The sequence below is a fragment of the Amblyraja radiata genome, chromosome 5 (genome assembly GCF_010909765.2).
Source record: "Amblyraja radiata isolate CabotCenter1 chromosome 5, sAmbRad1.1.pri, whole genome shotgun sequence".
Lineage (NCBI taxonomy): Eukaryota > Metazoa > Chordata > Chondrichthyes > Rajiformes > Rajidae > Amblyraja > Amblyraja radiata.
The window spans coordinates 3,354,908-3,374,200 of record NC_045960.1 but is presented as its reverse complement, the minus strand read 5'-3'; the positions used below and the strand labels follow the sequence as shown (position 1 = coordinate 3,374,200).

The window sequence follows — 19,293 nt, the reverse complement described above, 5'->3', positions numbered from 1 at the left end:
TACAGTGAGGTAGTCACGCCGAGGATACGGGAAGAACAAAGGTGTGTGACGGAAAGAAAAGGTGAAAATTGTGGAGTGCAGAAGACCCAGTTGGCTGTGCCTAATGAAAACAGGTACGCCCTCTTGGGAGCTGTCTGGGGAGACAATGTTCCAGTCCGAGCGGTGGACACGTCGGTGGCTCCAATCCTAGAGATGGGGCGAGACCGGCGAGACCGACATCGGGCAGAGCCCTAGTGGTGGGTGACTTCATTGTCCGAGGAGCGGACAGCAGATTCTGTGGCGGCAGACGAGATGCGAGGATGGTCTGTTGCCTCCCAGGTGCCAGGGTTCAGGATGTCATGAGCCGAATTCGGAACATTCGAGAGAGAGAAGGTGAACAGCCGGCAGTAGTTGTGCACGTAGGCACAAACGACATCGGAAAGAAGAGGAAGTAGGTTCTCCAACAGAGTTCAGAGAGTTGAGAAGTAGACTGAAATGCCGGACTTCTAGGGTGGTTATCTCTAGATTGCTTCCAGTACCTCGTGCTAGTGAGGACAGGAACTGGGAGATAGGGGATCTGAATGTGTGTCTGAGGGGCTGGAGCAGGGAGCAAGGATTTAGATTTATAGACCACTGGGATCTCTTCTGGGTTCGGAGGTGACCTGTACAAAAGGGACGGGTTACACCTTAACTGGAGGGGGACTGACATTCTGGCAGGCAGGTTTGCTAGGGCTACACGTGCGGGTTTAAACTAAATAGTGGGGGGGAGGGATTGACAAATTGGGAGTATAAAGATGGAGTTGAAGAGGAAGTGACTACATGAAAAATTACAAAAGATTCTCGAATTAATGGGAAGGAAAGCTCAAGAAGGGACAACAGAGTAAGGTCAGGGCCAATTGCGAGCGGTGCGAGAGGGGAAGTGAATACAGAGGTCAAAGTGCTGTATATTAATGCGCGAAGTATAAGGAATAAAGTGGACGAGCTTGAGGCTGAGTTAGAAACTGGCAAGTATGATATTGTGGGAATTACTGAGACATGGCTGTAAGAGGGCCAGGGCTGGGAACTAAATATTCAAGGGTATACCTCCTATCGAAAAGACAGACAGGTGGGCAGAGGAGGTGGGGTTGCCCTGTTGGTGAGGAATTAAATTCAGTCCCTTGCAAGGTGTGACATTGAAACAGGAGATGTGGAGTCAGTATGGATAGAACTAAGGAATTGTAAGGGTAAAAATACCCCAATGGGACTAATCTACAGGCCCCCAAACAGTAGCCTGGACATAGGGCACAAGTTGAATCAGGAGGTAAAATTGGCATGTTGCAAAGGTAATGCTGTGGTTGTTATGGGAGATTTCAACATGCAGGTAGACTGGGAAAATCAGGTTGGTACTAGACCCCAAGAAAGGGACTTTGTAGAGTGCCTTTGTGATGGATTCTTAGAACAGCTTGTATTGGAGCCTACCAGGGAGAAGGCAATTCTGGATTTAGTCTTATGTAATGAACCGGATTTGATAAAGGACCTCGAGGTTAATGAGCCATTAGGAGGCAGTGACCATAACATGGTCGGGTTTAATCTACAATTGGAGAGGGAGAAGAGTAGATCGGAGGTCTCAGTGTTGCAGTTGAATAAAGGGGACTATGGGGCCATGAGGGAGGAGCTGGCCAAAGATGACTGGAAAGATACACTAGCAGGGATGACAGTGGAACAAAAATGGCAGGTGTTTCTAGGAATAATACAGAAGGTGCAGGATCAGCTCATTCCCAGGAGGAAGAAAGATTCCAAGGGGAGAAAGGGACAACCATGGCTGACAATGGACGTCAGGGACAGTGTAAAAATTAACGCGAAGAAGTACAACATAGCAAAGATGAGCGGGAAGCAAGAGGATTGGGTAATGTTTAAAGAACAACAGAAGATAACCAAAAAGACAATACGGGGAGAAAAGATGAGGTACGAAGGTAAGCTAGCCAAGAATATAAAGCAGGATAGTAAAAGCTTCTTTAGGTATGTGAAGAGGAAAAAATTAGTTAGGACCAAAGTTGGACCCTTGAAGACTGAAAAGGGTCAATTTATTATGGGGAACAAGGAAATGGCATTGGTTATAATGTGAGGTTATCCACTTTGGTAGCAAAAACAGGAAGGCAGATTACTATCTAAATGGCATCAAGTTGGGAATCAGGGAAGTACAACGGGGTCTGGGGGTCCTTGTACATCAGTCCATGAAAGTAAGCATGCAGGGACAGCAGGCAGTGAAGAAAGTAAATGGCATGTTGGCCTTTATAACAAGAGGAATTGAATATAGGAGCAAAGAGGTCCTTCTGCAGTTGTGCAGAGCCCTAGTGAGACCACACCTGGAGTATTGTGTGCAGTTTTAGTCCCCTAATTTGAGGAAGGACTATGGAGGGAGTGCAGCGTAGGTTTACAAGGTTAATTCCCGGGATGGCGGGACTGTCATGCTGAGAGAATGGAGCAGATGTGCTTGTACACTCTTGAGTTTAGAAGGATGAGAGGGCATCTAATTGAAACATATAAGATTGTTAAGGGTTTGGACACGCTAGAGGCAGGAAACATTTTACCGATGTTGGGGGAGTCCAGAACCAGGGGCCACAGTTTAAGAATAAGGAGTAAGCCATTTAGAACGGAGACGAGGAAACACTTTTTCTCAGAGAGTGGTGAGTCGGTGGAATTCTCTGCCTCAGAGGGCGGTGGAGGCGGGTTCTCTGAATGCTTTCAAGAGAGATCTAGATAGGGCTCTTAAAAATAGCGGAGTCAGAGGTTATGGGGAGAAGGCAGGAACAGGGTACTGATTGGGGATGATCAGCCGTGATCACATTGAATGGCGGTGCTGGCTCGAAGGGCCGAATGGCCTACTCCGACACCTATTGTCTATTGAGGCGCGACGGTCCCGTGAGAGTCGCGCGCATCTTCATGCGCCCGCACAGCCATCTAGAGCGCGTGACGTCATTTGAAGATGGACACAAAATGCAGGAGTAACTCAGCGGGACCGGTAGCATCTCTGGTGAGAAGAAATGGATGATGTTTCGGGTCGAGACTCTTCTTCAGTCTGAAAGAAGGGTCTTGACCCGAAACGTCACCCATTGCTTCTCTCCAGAAATGCTGCCGGTTCCGCTGAGTTACTCCAGCATTTTGTGTCTATCTCAATCTTCTTGGCCCCGCTCTGGGAATATTAGTGGGGGCGGATCCGGATCTGCAATGGCTGTGAGCCCCAGACTGAGTTCGGCGATCGTTTGCCTGCTTCTGCTGTTGAAGGTGAGAAGTTGCATCGCGCCAGGGTCTTGGGCCTGTCCCACTCTGGCCGTCAGTTACGTGACAGGACGCGGGCGCATGAAGATTTTGTTCGCTTCAAAATCCCGGAGCGCCGCGCGATAACACGCACAACTCCATACCCCTCCAGTGGGACCGGCCCCGCGCGGCCACACGATGCCCGTGCGCCTCAACGCGACGACAAGGTTGCGTAATTTGCGTGCCACGGACACGTAAGTGGGACAGGGCCTTAAGATCACCAGTGCTCTCTTCTTAATGATGTTCTAAACAGTTGATTTTGGTAAGTAGAAGGTGTGGCTACTGTCTGTAACAGTTTTATACTTTTCAGTCTCATAATGGCTTCTTTGACTTTATTGGCACATCTTTGGTCCTCATGTTGATAAACAGCAATAAAAGTTTCCAGCGGTGATGAAAAGACTAGAGGAAAGACTTAAGTGCTGAGAGCTCTGTATTACCTGCATTAAGGAAGCATTTAAACAGACATGAGCAATTACAAACACCTGTGAAGCCATGTGTCCCAAACATTATGGTGCCCTGAACTGGGGGTCTATGTGTAAACACAACTGTAATGCCTACATGGTGAAACCAAAATGCATAAAATACCCTTTGATAAAATCTGACAATGTGCATTTTAACCACATGTGATGTTTTTTTCAATTTCAAATCTCAAATTGTGGAGTACAGAGGCAAATAAATAAATGATGGGTCTTTTGTTCCAAACATAATGGAGGGCACTGCAGCTGTGTCTGAAGTCTGCCATTATTTGAGGCCTTTTTCATAACCTGAATGTGGGTTAATGGATGGAAGATCTATTGTTCAACGATATTTTGGAGGTTTTAATATGCCACTTTTGGCATATTTGGCACTTTTAGACCATGTCTGAAGACTTATGTAAATGGCAATTCTGTTTTTGTCTTCCTGTAGACCTATTCACAATTGACATGATTAGTGTAGACTGTATACAGGCATGATTTTCTTCCGATTCTTTTGTTATGCCGTCCAATCAGCGGCTGTAGCCAAGGGCGTCGAGTCCAATCATATAATGCCCTCCGTACTTGGCGGCCAATTAACCGCTGTCTCTGAGGGTGTGAATCCAATCACCGACCCAGCTTCCCTTAAAATCCGCTTCGGCCTATATTTCTCCAATCAGCCGCTGTTTCCAAGGGCGTTTCTTCCCATCACCGACCAGCTTCTCTTAAAATTCCCGTCCAATCGACAAATCGGTCTCCTGCCGTCCAATCAGCTGCTGATTCCAAGGGTGTTACGTCCAATCACATAATGCGCCGATCACTCTGCGGCCAATCAGAAGCAGTCTCCGAGAGACGTTGCGGCAAATCACCGACCAGGTTCCCTTACTGAAGCAGAAGAAGGCTGCATATGCCAAGAGAAAAGAACATGTTAGCACCTCAATTGGCAAGAAAGAAGCACAGGGAAGCCATGTTGTGCAAGTTTACAAAAATAAAGTGTCAGGCAAAGAGGAAGTCAAACTAGAGTTTAGGTAATGTTACTTTTGTCTTTGGTTTATCAATCAATTTTTCTGTCCTTATATTTCATGAAATATTTATCTTTTAGGAGTTATTTTACTGGTTATGTTTTAGAAAAATTCTAAGCTTCTGTTTTGTAAACTACCAGCAGAAAGCTTGGGAATCACTTTCAATTTATTGAAAATGCAGGAGCTTCAGGGGATGTTGCCCCCTGAACTCCCAATTGAGTTGACCCCTGAACTCCCAGCGCTGCCCCTGGACCCCGCCGGGAACTTAGCCGGCCTCCTGGACTCCCGGCCAATACTTCCTACTTTTTTTCTGGAGGTGAATATCATTCCTGACTGTATATTCATAAAATTATGGAAATGGACATTTACTGTAGGAATTTAATTATTGGAACTTCATTTGAACTGGAATCTAAAAATGATGCGTAACTCTGGAAGCACGTCAAAAATAAAGTATCCAATGATAAATCCTCAACTAGAATGCAATTCCTTTCTATTTTCAGTTGAAGGCATGCTGTGAAAATCCATTATCAAATCTGTAAAGTTAAAATACCATCCTGTCCTCAAAATCAACATTTTTGATCCCCTTAAAGAGAGGATGTGGTGGCATGAGATGCATTTAAAAAGTGATTAATTATGCTAATTCTTGGGAAAAGAGAATTGTTGAATTACAGAGGCCCTTGAGGAGATTTGAAGAATGTGGAATACTTCTAATAAAGGAATTAGGAGGACAAAAAAGGGCCTCCTAATCATTTCATAATAAATGAAATATTATTGACGAACAAGATTAAGATGAATGCCAAGGTATTTTATAAATATATTAGGAGTAAAAGAGTCGCACTGAGAAGGACGAGCTGTTGGGTGGATAAACCTTCAGGGTCTGATGAGATGTCCCAGGCTAGTTTGGGAGGCATGGGGGGGAATTGTTGGGTCCGTAACCAAAATGTTTGCATCTTCATTAGCCTTAAGACTAGACGACTGGAGGAAGGCAAATGTTGTTCCGTTGTTCAACAAAGGGCCAAGATAAACCAGATAACTGGAGGTCAGTGAGCTTTAAATCAGTGGAAGTAAAGCTATTGTAAAAAATTCTAAGGGACAAGATTTGTCTGCTCTTGGAAAGACGAGAAATAAAACTGAAGGTAGACAAAAATGCTGGAGAAACTCAGCGGGTGAGGCAGCATCTATGGAGTGAAGGAATAGGCGACCTTACGGGTCGAGACCCTTCTAAACTGAAGTCATCATGGCCTTGTTAATGGGAAACCCTGTATCCTAATTTGTTTTAAAAAAAAGAGACACAAAGACTCTTCAGTTTGAAAAAGGGCCCCAACCCGAAATGTCACCAATCCATGTACTGCAGAGATGCTGCCTGACCCACCGAATTGCTTCAACACTTTGTGTGTTTTTCTGTAAGCCAGCATCTGCACTCCTTTGTTTTATCACTAATTTGATTGAATTTTTTGAGAGAGAAACTAAGTATGTTGAGGAAGGCAGTGTGATAGATGTTGTTTACATAAACTTGAGTGAGGTCTTTGGCGAGATTCTGCATGCCTGGTTGGTCCAAACGTTTGGAGTGCATGGGATTCCAAGCAACTTGGCATAGTGAATCCAAAATTAGTTTTGTGACAGGAAGCAGAGCATAATGGCTTTTCGGATTGGGTGTCTGTGACCGATGGTGTACTTCCAGGGTTCTGGGACTGTTGTTTACAATATAGATTTATATCTTGAATGTGAATGTATGCTTATGAAAAGAAAATTTGCAAATTACATGAAAATTGGTGGTAAATAATAAGAGCGGTTGTCTAAGGCTACAGCATGATACTGATCAGCTAGAGCATTGGGTGGAGAAATGGGGGATGAACTTCATTTAAGTTGCATGATAGTGCATTTTAGAGGATAAACAAGGTAAGACCTGCACCGTAAATGGTAGGTCTCTGCAGAGTGTTACTGAACACAGAGACCTTGGAGTACAAGTCCGTAGATCCCTGAAAGTGTCAGCACAGGTAAAGAGGATAGCGAAGAAGGCATGTGGGACTTGTATTCATCGGCCATGGCATAAATATAAGAGTAGCGATATGTTATAATTTTATAGAACATTCATTAGGCCACACTTAGGTCTGGCTAATAGTTTCCAGAGGTAAAGGTATGGCAGCATGAAGAGTTTTTTGACCTGGCATAGTGGTGTAACATCAAGTAATCAGTTGGAAGAACTTAGCAGGCCATGGGGTAGTCGTCATATTGGGTGAGACTCTGGATCAGGTCTGAGTGTGCTGAGGCAAGATATCCAGTAGGTAGGAGGGACAGGTGAGGCAGAGGCTGGTATGTAATAGGTAGAACCGGATATGGGGAATGGAATTTTCCAGGTGTAGTGGGACGGTGGAGTGTCGTGGCCGGTCGGTGATAGGTACAAATAGATAGTGTGGTGGGGGGGAGATCAAACATATAGAATTGAGAGGTGGAGCGTGGGGGTAGACAGGTAAGTAAAAGGCAGAACCAGATAGGGAAACGATGGTGGGCAAATAAACCAGATTTATGGAGGAGGGGATAGGAAGAGCAAACCAGAGGAGAAGTTAGGTGGATAACTGGGTGATGGGCAAATGGAACCTGATGGCATGGGAGTAATTAGTTTAGGTCAGCATTTCTCAACGTTTTTACTCTTGCAGTACCTTTGAAATAATTTTAATGTCTCAGGGAACCCCTCCAAAAATTATCATATATCTTTTTTAACCTCTTTCTCTTTCATAAACCTAAAGCTCATACGGCAAACATAATATATTTTTCTGCTAAGTTTAAGAAAGAACTGCAGATGCTGGAAAAATTAAAGGAAGACCAAAATGCTGGAGAAACTCAGCGGGTGAGGCAGCATCTATCGAGCGAAGGAATATTGAGCGACGTTTCGGGTCGAGACCCTTCTTCAGACTGATGTGGGGTTGAGGGGGAAACAAGAAAGGAAGAGGTGGAGGACAGTAGGCTGTGTGAGAGCTAGGGAAGGGAAGGAGGGAGAAAGCAAGGACTACCTGAAATTGGAGGTCAATGTTCATACCGCTGGGGTATAAACTACCCAAGCGAAATATTAGGTGCTGCACCTCCAATTTGTGGTGGGACTCAGTATGGCCATGGAGGAGGCCCAGGACAGTAAGGTCGTATTCGGAATGGGAAGGGGAGTTGAAGTGCCTAGCCGCCGGGAGATCCGGTTGGTTAATGCGAACTGAGCGGAGGAAGGTTTTTCTGATAACTGGTTTAAGCAAAAAATAACTCGTGTTTTTCTCAAGTTTATTGACAATGTAAAAAAAAAACTGAAATCAAACTGCTTGTTCAAAACTGAAGCAAATAAAGGCAAACCGAAGTACTAACCTTGGAGGAGCGAGAGAAAGAGAAAGGGAGAGAAAACAACACGTTTTAAACAAACTTAACAAAAACATACATTAAATTAAAATTTGGATAAACTAACAAAAATAAACATAAGCATGGTTCCATTTTTAAAATTCATATACATCCCTAAATGATGGGAAGAAATTACTAAATAACGTGGGTGAATGAGGGACTGTACCTGCACGCCAGGAAATACAGACAGGACTGATGGAGACCGTGCATTCGTCTGTACTCCTGTCCACTGACCACTAAAGGCCGTTGGGTCCCAGCATCACACACGCAACGCAATATTCCACCTCTCCACCAATATTGGTGGGGGGGGCTTTCTGGAGCGCTAGTATGGGTGTTGTGGGCTGAAGGGTCTGGTTTCCAGAGGGCTAGTGTGGACATTGTGGGCCGAATGGGTTTCATTGTGGGCTTCATAACAAGAGGATTTCAGTATAGGAGTAGAGAGGTTCTTCTGCAGTTGTATAGGGCTCTGGTAAGATCACATCTGGAGTATTGCCTACAATTTTGGACTCCTAATTTGAGGAAGGACATCCTTGTGATTGAGGCAGTGCAGCGCAGGTTCACAAGATTGATCCCTGGGATGGCAGGACTGTCATATGAGGAGAGATTGAAAAGACTAGGCTTGTATTCACTGGAGTTTCGAAGGATGGGGGGGTTCTTATAGAAACATATAAAATTATAAAAGGACTGGACAAGCTAGATGCAGGAAAAATGTTTCCAATGTTGGGAGAGTCCAGAACCAGGGGCCACAGTCTTAGAATGAAGGGGAGGCCATTTAAGACGGAGGTAAGAAAAAAACGTTTTCACCCAGAGAGTTGTGAATTTGTGGAATTCCCTGCTACAGAGGGCACTGGAGGCCAAATCACTGGATGGATTTAAGAGAGAGTTAGATAGAGCTCTAGGGGCTAGTAGAATCAAGGGATATGGGGAGAAGGCAGGCATGGGTTATTGATTGGGGACGATCAGCCATGATCGCAATAAATGGCGGTGCTGGCTCGAAGGGCCGAATGGCCTCCTCCTGCACCTGTTTTCTATGTTTCTATGTCTTATCAAATTCAAGTGCAGTTTCATACCATTTCAAGCAGGGCACTAAAGACAGCGAGTCGTGACCTCTCCCTCCTCCATCATGCAGAGACTGAGCCACGCCCGCACTTCTGGGTTTTATAGTCCCTCGGGGGGAGGTGGAAGGGGCACTCGAAGGGGCGTGGCCTTCATGGCGTGATTGACAGAAGAGAGAATCTCAACACTTTTTAAACACTAATAACTTTTATTTTTCATCGATGGGAAAAATCCTCACCTGATGAGTGGAGGGGGACTGAGTAAGATGGTCAAAATCACAGGCGTACGTGGTAGCGTTTTTTCTAAAATCAATAAAGCGCAAACAGGAAGTGGTCAAGACTAGACTTTTAATTATATAGAAGGCAAGGCAACTTTAATTAGGCAAGGCAACTTTAATTAGGCAACACAGCTTTAGCATTTCCAAACCAAAAGCAACACAGCTTTTGCATTTCCAAACCAAAGGCAACACAGCTTTAGCATTTCCAAACTAAGGCAACACAGCTTTAGCATTTCCAAACTATATTTTCAAACCACATTAAGGGCACTGACGACTGAGAGACGTGACCCTCTCGCTCCCCTGGCTTGCAGAGACTGACTGAGGCACTCAACACTTCCGGGTTTTATAGTTCCTCCGGAAAGGGCATGGCCTTCAGGAGAGAGAATCTCACCATTTTTAAAACACTAATAACTCTTTTATTTTTCATTGATGGGAACAATCCTCTTGTCCTGCGCAACGGGGGGGGGGGGGGGGGGGGGGGGGGGGGCGGCAGACTGAGTAAGATGGCCAAAAATCACAGCTGTAAGTGGCAGCGTTTTTTCTAAAATCAATATACAGAACAACAGGAAGTGACCAAGATGAGACTTTTAGTAATATAGATGATTATTAGACAATAGGTGCTAGAGTAGGCCATTCGGCACTTCGAGCCAGCACCACCATTCAATATGATCATGGCTGATCATCCACAATCAGTACCCTGTTCCTGCCCTCTATCTATATCCCTTATCTCCGCTATCCCTAAGAGCTCTATCTAACTCTCTCTTGAAAGAATCCAGAGAACCAGACTCCAGAGAATTTCACACACTCACAACTCTCTGTGAAAAAGTGTTTCCTAATCTCCGTTCTAAAGGGCATACCACTTATTCTTAAACTATGGCCCCTGTTTCTGGACTCCCCCAACATTGGGAACATGTTTTCTGCCTCTGCCGTGTCCAAACCCTTAATAATCTTATATGTTTCAATAAGATCCCCTCTCATCATCCTAAATTCCAGAGTACACAAGCCCAGCCACTCCAATCTATCAACATGTGACAGTCCCGCCATCCCTGGGAATTAACCTCGTGAACCTACGCTGCACTCCCTTAATAGTAAGCATGTCCTTCCTCAAGTTTAGAGACCAAAACTGCACGCAATAGACCAAAACTGCGCACAATTACTTTAAAATGATATAACAGACTTTAGATTTAGACTTTGTTCCTCCCACACTGTTGAGCCCTCCCACACTGTTGAGTGCATTGGGCAGCAAGCTTTCGCCATTCTGTTCGGTATGTGCGACGTCTTCCACCCTCAATAGGCTTGCGTCCCGGGCTTCCAATTCCTTCTGGAATGTTCGCCTTCATGTGAGTTTTGGTCGACCTATTTTCCTTTTTCCATCAGGTTGCCTTGTCATTGCTATCTTAGGTGCATGTTCTGGTGACATTCTGAGTACATCCAGCAAATGTCATCCTGCGTACCTCTATGTCCTGGGTGAATATAACAGGTTGAAGACTTTATTATAATACCCAAGAATTTTCCAAGAGTATGCCCTACGTATATAATAAAATTACGAATATGAAAACAAAAATGACTCAAAAATGCATTTACATATGATTAGCCTATTTATCACAATTTATCTCGGAACCCCTGGTGACCTCTCGCGGAACCCTAGCGTACCGGGGAAACCCCGGTTGAGAGACGCTGGTCTAGGTAACGAGGGGGAGTTGAAAATATGAAGAAAGGAAGAGAGAACGGACACAAAGTGCAGGTCAGGCAGTATCGGTAGAGAACATGGAATGTTTGTAATTGTTGTTACTGAGGAAATGAGCTTGCGCTCGTTAGAGAGCACAAGGTGAAAGGAACAGGTTGTTTGATATCTTTGTCGTGTTCTCAGCAAATGTTGATTTGGTGAAAGTTTTCATCGGTTCTCCATTTTTTTCCTTTCCTTTGTTGTAACTCTTTTACCTTCTTTCTCTTTGTTGCTCCAATTCTTTCAAGTAGATTGAAACTTATTTCTACTCATCTAATCTTGCCTTAATTTCTGAACCTGAAAATTAAATTATTCATCCAATTTTCATTTATGCTTCTTATAACTGACACTTTTTTTCGACTGAAGTTTTGTTGGCATATTAATATTAATAGCCAGCCAATATTAATCAATTAATTAATTAATTGCCATTGATGTTGTTGATTTCCATCAGGTTTTGGAAGAAAGGGAAAAACTCCAGAAGGAGAAAGCATCTCGGCAGAAACGGCTGGAATATCTTGAAAATGAGTTGCTGAAGCTCTGTAAACAACAAGGTAGAAATTGGCAATGGGCTTGCTGCACTGTGTTTTTTTTTTTGATGTGTTTTGCTACGGAAGTATTTATTTATTTTTGGTATCCTTTCATTGACTGGATGTTTTAAAACAGTCCACTTTGTCCATTTCACAAAATGATTGTGGTTAACTCCAGAATACTTATTTTCTGCCTATTTGCAACCATCATCCTTCTCTACTGTAGTATTGTTTTATTTTGTAGTTATTTTTTTAAAGAAAAACTGAATTTCTGTGAATTTGGAATCCCAAAGTAGTCACAGTTGCAGTGTGCACCTTGAATGTATTTTGGAGTCTGGGCGCCCTACTTTGGAGGGAATGGTAACCATTTGGTGTGATTACGTCATATTGACTAGGTAAGGACCACACCAATAAATCAGTTTGCTTCTAACACAGTTTTATCACAGGAAATACCGTGATGAAGAGAGAGTTGAGGGAAAATATCAGTTAAAACTTGAAATAGAAATCAAAGCGGATCATTTATCTCAATGACAAACCGTGATGGTATTGATGAGGAAATTGGTCATGATAAAATCTGCTGTTGATCAAGAGTGGCAGATTTGACCTTGTCAGAACTTGGGTCAGTGCATCTTCCAGTGCAATTTGTTTCTACTTAATGTTTACAAATTTATGTTTCAGCCACCATCAAGGTGTAGCTTGAACATACAAACTTTTAATCCACTGAACGCCAATTTGTGCTGCAGATAACAATTTCTGGGCCTGTACTCTACTTGGTCAGTGGAAGTTAGAAAAATCAAAAAATCTGCAGTAAGCTTACTGTAAACCTGGGGAGGGAGAGAACTGAAGAGTTGCGTGTTAAGTGAGGTGATGTTTTGAAACTAAATCTTCACCTCTCCCTTCCGCCTTTAACGTGCAAAGGGGAATTGCTAAGAAAGAAACGCCGTGAGAAGGACGGACACAAGGACCCTCTTCTGGTTAAAAATGGCAAGCTTCAGGAAGATATCAATCGCCAGATGTCGATAGTTCGTCAGCAAGTTGAGGAGACAGTCAAAAAGCTATCCAAGCTAGAGAAAGTGGCTCAAATCTTGGGGGTAATGATTCAAGAGAAAACTTCAAAATCTTCTGATTTAAATAAGGATGTGATCCTGGAACAGGTGCTGCTCAAAGGAGAACAGTTGCCATCGTCAAAGGTAGTGACTTTTGAAACTTTATTTAAAAATGGCTTGTCAAACTATACTAAAATAGTTGGACCAATAAAAAGGACGTCATAATATGATATTTTGAAACTACTTTGTTTTAATTGAAAAATGTACCAGTGACACGTGTTTTTATTTTTTCTTATATTTGGTTTCATATTTTGCACCATTAATTTCTTGATTCAATGAACGAATTGGAGAGATATATTGTCAGAACTCTTCACAATAAATATCAGTGCGGAGCTCGCTTAAACCCCTCTCAATTAAGAAAATCCTGGTCTCCCATTATCATTTCTGATATTGCCACCTGGATTTAAAATGTGCAAACCTACACTCCTCCTTTTGTTAAAATATGTCCTAACTGCAATTTAACCATTTTGTTGGAAGGCACATTATTATCCTATCATGACGGCTTTTTACATGATAAATTTGGATTTGTTTTAACCTTAAATTGTGCAATTGTATATGACCATCTCTGTGGGTCTTAATTCAGGAGATTGCAACAAGACAAGGATCTCTGAAGGAAATGGATGCTAACACAAAGAAGCTCTGTGAGAGTTTCTCTGAAGCTGAAGACGCGTACGAATACTATGATGCAGGAAACCACTGGTGCAAAAACTGCAACACTATTTGTGGAACACTCTTCGACTTTTTCACTCACATGCATAATAAACGTCACAGACAGGTGCGTATAGTTAGACACTCTTTTCTGATGCCACCTTCACAAAGGAATTTAATTAGAAAAGTCACACATCATATTCAGCAATATAGGCAACACAGCAGCATTTGTATCATGGAACGAACAATCATTTGTTTGGAAATAAATATTAAGAAACTCAATAAAAGGAAAAATTGCATTTTGAAATAGAAGAGTTTTGAGTTTATCACATGAGTCAAAACAGGAGAGTCTGGCAAAGTAAAGCTTTTACAGTCAAAAGTCAATAACACGAAACGTACAGCTCTAAAAACATTATTTGTGAATGCTAGAAACTCACAAACTTTGAATATTTTGATGTGCGATGCTGTAAGATGACACTGAACAATAGGTAGGTAAATGGGATATTGTGCTGACAGGATGCCAGCGAAAAATAAATAAATCAGAACATATCAGGATCAGTTTGGTCATGGTTATTTCCTAAATATGCCTCAAAGTGGGATTTGGAATAAAGAGAGGTCAAGAACCATGGAAAGCCATGTATAGTGAATATGTGTGAGTCAATATATTTCATGGTTTAGCCATGAGAACTGGATGTAAAATCAGAAATGAAAGAAATCACACAAATAAGTAAACTGTTCTGATCAAATGGAAGACTTTTCTGGAATTTAACACATGAAGTATTCTAAAATTGTTACATATGTCTTGGGGAATTTGTGAAAACTAATTGAACTATATTCTCCTGGGCATTATTCAATATGTTTCTAAAAAACAAAGTGCTGGAGAAACTCAGCATCTGTAGAGGGAATGGACAAAAGATGATGCAGATCGAGACCCTTCTTCCGAAGCAAAACATCTGTCATTTGCCCACAAAACTAACATTGAAACTAAATACCCTATTCAGAGTAATTATTCAATAATTGGGGGAATACTTACTGGCATTTGTTCCAGAAAATTAAGTCTTGGACTGCTCGTAGCTATATAAAGGGCTGGGGGATTCCTTTGCATCCCCTTTGACCATTATCTTAAATGGTGTAATTTAAAATTTTATCGTACAGAATTAGCCCATGCAAAGTTATGAACATTGTTTCCTTCTGCTGTCTCCATAGAGATATACAGCAAGGAAACAAGCCCCTTCAGCCCAAACCATCCATGCCCACCACAATGCCCATTTCCCTCTAAATCTTACCTATCCCTGTACCTGACTTCTGAGGCCCATCACTAGTCACAGGCATCCTGTCCAAAAAAAACAAAATGTCACCATCAACATCTACTGTCAGCCGGTCCTGGAGCAGGTCTATGTAAGCCCTAGCTCCTCGCAATGCATTTCAGTTGCCAGTGATAGATATCTAATGCCCCTGTCCCACTTAGGAAACCTGAACGGAAACCTCTGGTAACCTTGCGCCCCACCCAAGGTTTCCATGAGGTTCCCGGAGGTTTTGGTCACTCTCCCTAATGGTCGAAAGTGGTTTCCGCGTGGTCGAGGCTTCTTCTATGTTCCTTCGATTATTTCAACAAAATCAAACCCGGCCTCGACTACAAATAGGTTGTCGTTTGGTCGAAGCCAGTGGAGTGGGGTCGCTATTTACTTACAGGCAGTCGAAGGCAATCTCCTTCGCTGACCGGCCATTTTGATTGGCTCATTGAAGTTTTTGGGACCTAGAGGATCCGCCGGTCGGTAAAATGCCCGCTAACTTGATTAAACTTCTTAAAACTGTCTCCACTCCTTCTTTCCCCCCCTTCTCTCCTCTTCTCTCCCCTTCTCTCTCTCTCCTTCTCTCTCCTTCTTTCCCTTTCTCTCCCCCCCTCCCGCGCACCCTAAAGGACTTACCGTAATCTGTGGCAGCCGTTTACCTTCCTCTTCATCGCGCAGACAGCGCTGCTCCGCTGTCCCTGGCCCCCACCTTCGCGATGTGTTTGTGTGTGTGTGCGGTCGGTAGCAAAGATCCTGTAGGATCTTTGGTCGGTAGATGCAGCTCACGCTTCGGTCGAGGCTTTCCAGGCGAGTGACCAAAACCTCTGGCGACTCATGGAAACCTTGGGTGGGGCGCAAGGTCACCAGAGGTTTCCGTTCAGGTTTCCTAAGTGGGACAGGGGCATAACTTTTTCAATGGCAGATTCACATCTTGAAATGAGTGACTTCCGAAGCTCTATGTAAATATGCCTCTGCACTTTAATACAGTTTTTCTTTGCTTAAATCATTGATCAAAATATTTTTTATTTTGTCTTCAGCGTTGCAACATGTGTCTTGCTTTCTCCACAGCACTTCACGTGCACTGATGAACTGCAGGAAGGAAATAGCACTTTATCTGCATTGTTATTTACTATTGTGCTGTAACAACTGATTGTATTTCCAGTATGTATTATAATGTGCTGTGTAAATTAATGTACAAATCCACCATGTATGTACCTCTGTCACTATGCAACTAGACACTGGATCCTTACGATAGACCATGGTCTACAAAGATGCCGAGTGAAGATAAAAATGACTTGATTAAGCGAACTGACAAAATAACTATGCCAGCAAAAGGTGGGTTTATACGTTTTTTAATTTTATTTGACAATTTATTCCAAATGCTTTAAAAGATTATTTCAAAGAAGTTGAAAGAATTGAGCTAATTTTATCATTGTGTCTGTTACAATGTTCAGTAAAATGTGACAGATTAGATGGTGGCGAATGCAATCCCGTTATTATTCTGCAGCCTTTGTCCATTTATCCATTACCCACTGTTTTTCAAAGTTCCTGTTGTAAAATGTCTGTTTGCAACTGTGGATGGCAAAATCCTGTTTAAAAAAAAATATTCATTCAGGATTTTGACTTTACCAAATGTATTCGTTTTAATGCCCATCCCAAATTACCCTTGAATTGAGATGCTTGCTTGACCATCCTCGTGGGCATTTAAGGAACACCCAGTAATCTGGTATTACTTACAGATTTTTCTTGGACAAGCGAAATAAGGGAAGTAGATTTTCTCCCTGAAAGACATTAGTGAACCAAATGCATTTTTGCAACCGTCCCATATTTTCATTGTAGCATTTACTGTTGTTAACTTTTTAGTATACGAGCTTGATTATTTAAATTAATTACATTTACATTTTCCAATTCTCTTGGTGGGATTTGATCCTTTGTCTCCAGGTGAATGATTTTTGTCTCATTCACCTGATTGTCCTAGATTGTCACTCCTTTGTCAAAATAGAATAGTTTGCGTAATATTGAGAATCAATGTGGTTAAATTCATGTTGAAGTTGCTGTCATTGGTTTTAGAGTCCTGTGCGTTAGACTGGAAAAAGCGAATCTTAAACAATCCTCATGAGGAAACTCACACAAGCAGATAGATGTCTCTCGTGGTGGTATGAGACTTTGGATATTGTTGACCATATGGTCAATTAACAATTTAATTGGTGCAAAAGTATGAACGGACCAACCATTAGTTGCTATGGTCCAGAATTTATTCATTAGCTTTCAGAAAAGATTAATGGAAACTAAAGCAGAAATATGTAAATCAGGGTAGTAGCCAGAATACATGCATAGATAAAATGAGATTAACAGTCCGGCTAGATGTATTGACTGCATGGGAATAATGATTTTAGGATTTTCATTAAATTGAACTATTGCAGTATTTATTTTCATCTTCTGACTGTCGATGTCTTTTTACTCAGGTTCAGAATTTTTGATGCCAGTCACTGGATTTTACTGCCAACTTTGTGAGATGTTCTACGGAGATCAGATCTGTGCTGAAGATCATGTCAAATCACATGGTCATAATGATAAGTATAAGGTTAGGAAGAAAAATTATAAAGTATTTCCAGAGAGGAGATAGCTCCTTGGAAACACAATGCACCGATTATGTATCCCGACTGCATAAAACACGTAGCACATGCTCATTTGGGCAAATGTACACTGCCAAAAACGTCCATCTTTATGGCACACACTGCCTCCATAATTTCTGGGCTGTAATTTTGCATTATAATTTTGCCACTTTTTCAGCGTAACTCATTAACTGGTAATGTGCTGCGATTTCCCGAGGCCATGAAGGTGCTATAAAAATGCAATTTTTAACAATTTGTTTATTTTTCCAGAAGTCCTTTTTTGCAGCTGGGAATCAATGGGTCAGAAACTTGCATTATCTATGAAGCATCTTTTTGTTGAAATTATTTGTGACGTGTTTTGTGAACATTTTGTGGCTTAGTTCAAAATAAGATTATAATCATGGTCTAATCATTTATAAGGGTATGAAGTCAAACCTGGTCATTAAAGAGGTTCCCACACAAATCCTAAATGTTTTGGCTTTGCGGAGGTTTTGGTAATTGGCTACAAACGATGTAGTGTTCTTCAGTGATTGGCATAAAAAATGTCACTTTCTGTGGAATGAATAGTTACCATGAGGCTTTGTGTTATTTCTTGGCTTGTTAAATTTTAAATATTTCTTTGGGGTCATTATTGTTTCATAGGTTTACAGAGCTGTAAATAAATACCCGTGGTATTTCATCACCGTAAAAAAAATGTAGTGGAATAACCGTATTAGGAGCAGTTTGTTAAGAAGGAACTGCAGATGCTGGAAAATTCGAAAGTAGACAAAAAATGCTGGAGAAACTCGGCGTGTGAGGTAGCATCTATGGAGAAAAGGAGTAGGTGACATTTCGGGTCGAGACCCTTCTTCAGACTGATGTCGGGGGGGAGGGGGGGGGGAAGAAAGGAAGAGGCAGAGACAGTAGGCTATGTGGGAGAGCATAGGATTATTATTATTACTATTAGTATTATTAGTAATATTATTTATAATAGTATAATATAACATACCATTAGGAGCAGATTATTTTGTCTTTTCGTACTCGGTGCCATAAACTGATCTGCAGGTTTAAGATTCACTGATGATATTTGCAACTCTCAATTGCTGCAGAACAGGCCATCCAGAATGGACTTCAGTGATTGAATTCTTTGCCATTTCTTCCATAAATGTTTAAGAAAGATGTTGGATCATGCAAAAAGTTTCCTTTTTATTATGTTAGAGTACGCTTTATTAGCTGAGGCACTTTACGAAGAAATACTGATGAGATTTCAGTATGTGTGCAAAAATTAATTTCCAGCTAGATTTCTCAGGAGTTAGAAAATCAGCCATACTTTTGATCAATGGCAGAGCAGGCTCAAAGGGCCAAATGGGCCCACTCATGCACTTATTTCTTATGTTTTCATTTTCTTATAAGAATTTTATGCGCAGTAAAATTTATTGTGGCAGAGTATAATGCACCTGAAGTTCTTTCAAATAAAACGTTTAATTTCCGCATGATGATATCTTTGAGGCTCGGTTTCTGAATTAGTTATTTTAAAAATGTTTTGCCTGTCTAACACAAAGCCTCCACCCTGCATACGCGTGGTGTGCACTTTTATCTGTACCATGGTGCTGGCTGCATGAAATAATTTGTATTAATGGTAAAGTTGCATTTGCTCCATATGGCTTGCTGGTCTATCAGTGCCAGATATGCATAGACAGTTATCTACATTATTAGTGAGGAATGCCAGGCCAATTCTGGAAATTTTAAATTAGCTTTGTTGCCAAAAATAGCTAGTTTACAGTTTTGGTTTTTTCATTTCAGTCTTTAGTATTATATTATCTTAAGATTTTAGAATATGATTAAATGGAGTACAACTGGTATAGATGTCTCATATTTACAGTTTACTTGGACTTTTTTTTTTTCCACAACTTAATCTGCCTAATAACTTAATACTGAT

At 41.8% G+C, this 19,293-nt stretch overlaps 1 protein-coding gene across 4 annotated transcripts in view; it reads left to right on the top strand.

Annotated features, from left to right (window-relative positions):
* znf318 (zinc finger protein 318) overlaps nucleotides 1–19,293 on the top strand; it is a 77,288-nt gene that overhangs the window by 52,736 nt on the left and 5,259 nt on the right. For all 4 annotated transcript variants that reach the window (XM_033020515.1, XM_033020514.1, XM_033020517.1 and 1 more), the window contains 5 exons: nucleotides 11,639–11,738; nucleotides 12,633–12,904; nucleotides 13,404–13,595; nucleotides 15,996–16,095; nucleotides 17,226–17,344. In XM_033020515.1, coding sequence (XP_032876406.1) covers nucleotides 11,639–11,738; nucleotides 12,633–12,904; nucleotides 13,404–13,595; nucleotides 15,996–16,095; nucleotides 17,226–17,344 — 783 coding nt within the window. The remainder of the gene's footprint in view (nucleotides 1–11,638; nucleotides 11,739–12,632; nucleotides 12,905–13,403; nucleotides 13,596–15,995; nucleotides 16,096–17,225; nucleotides 17,345–19,293) is intronic.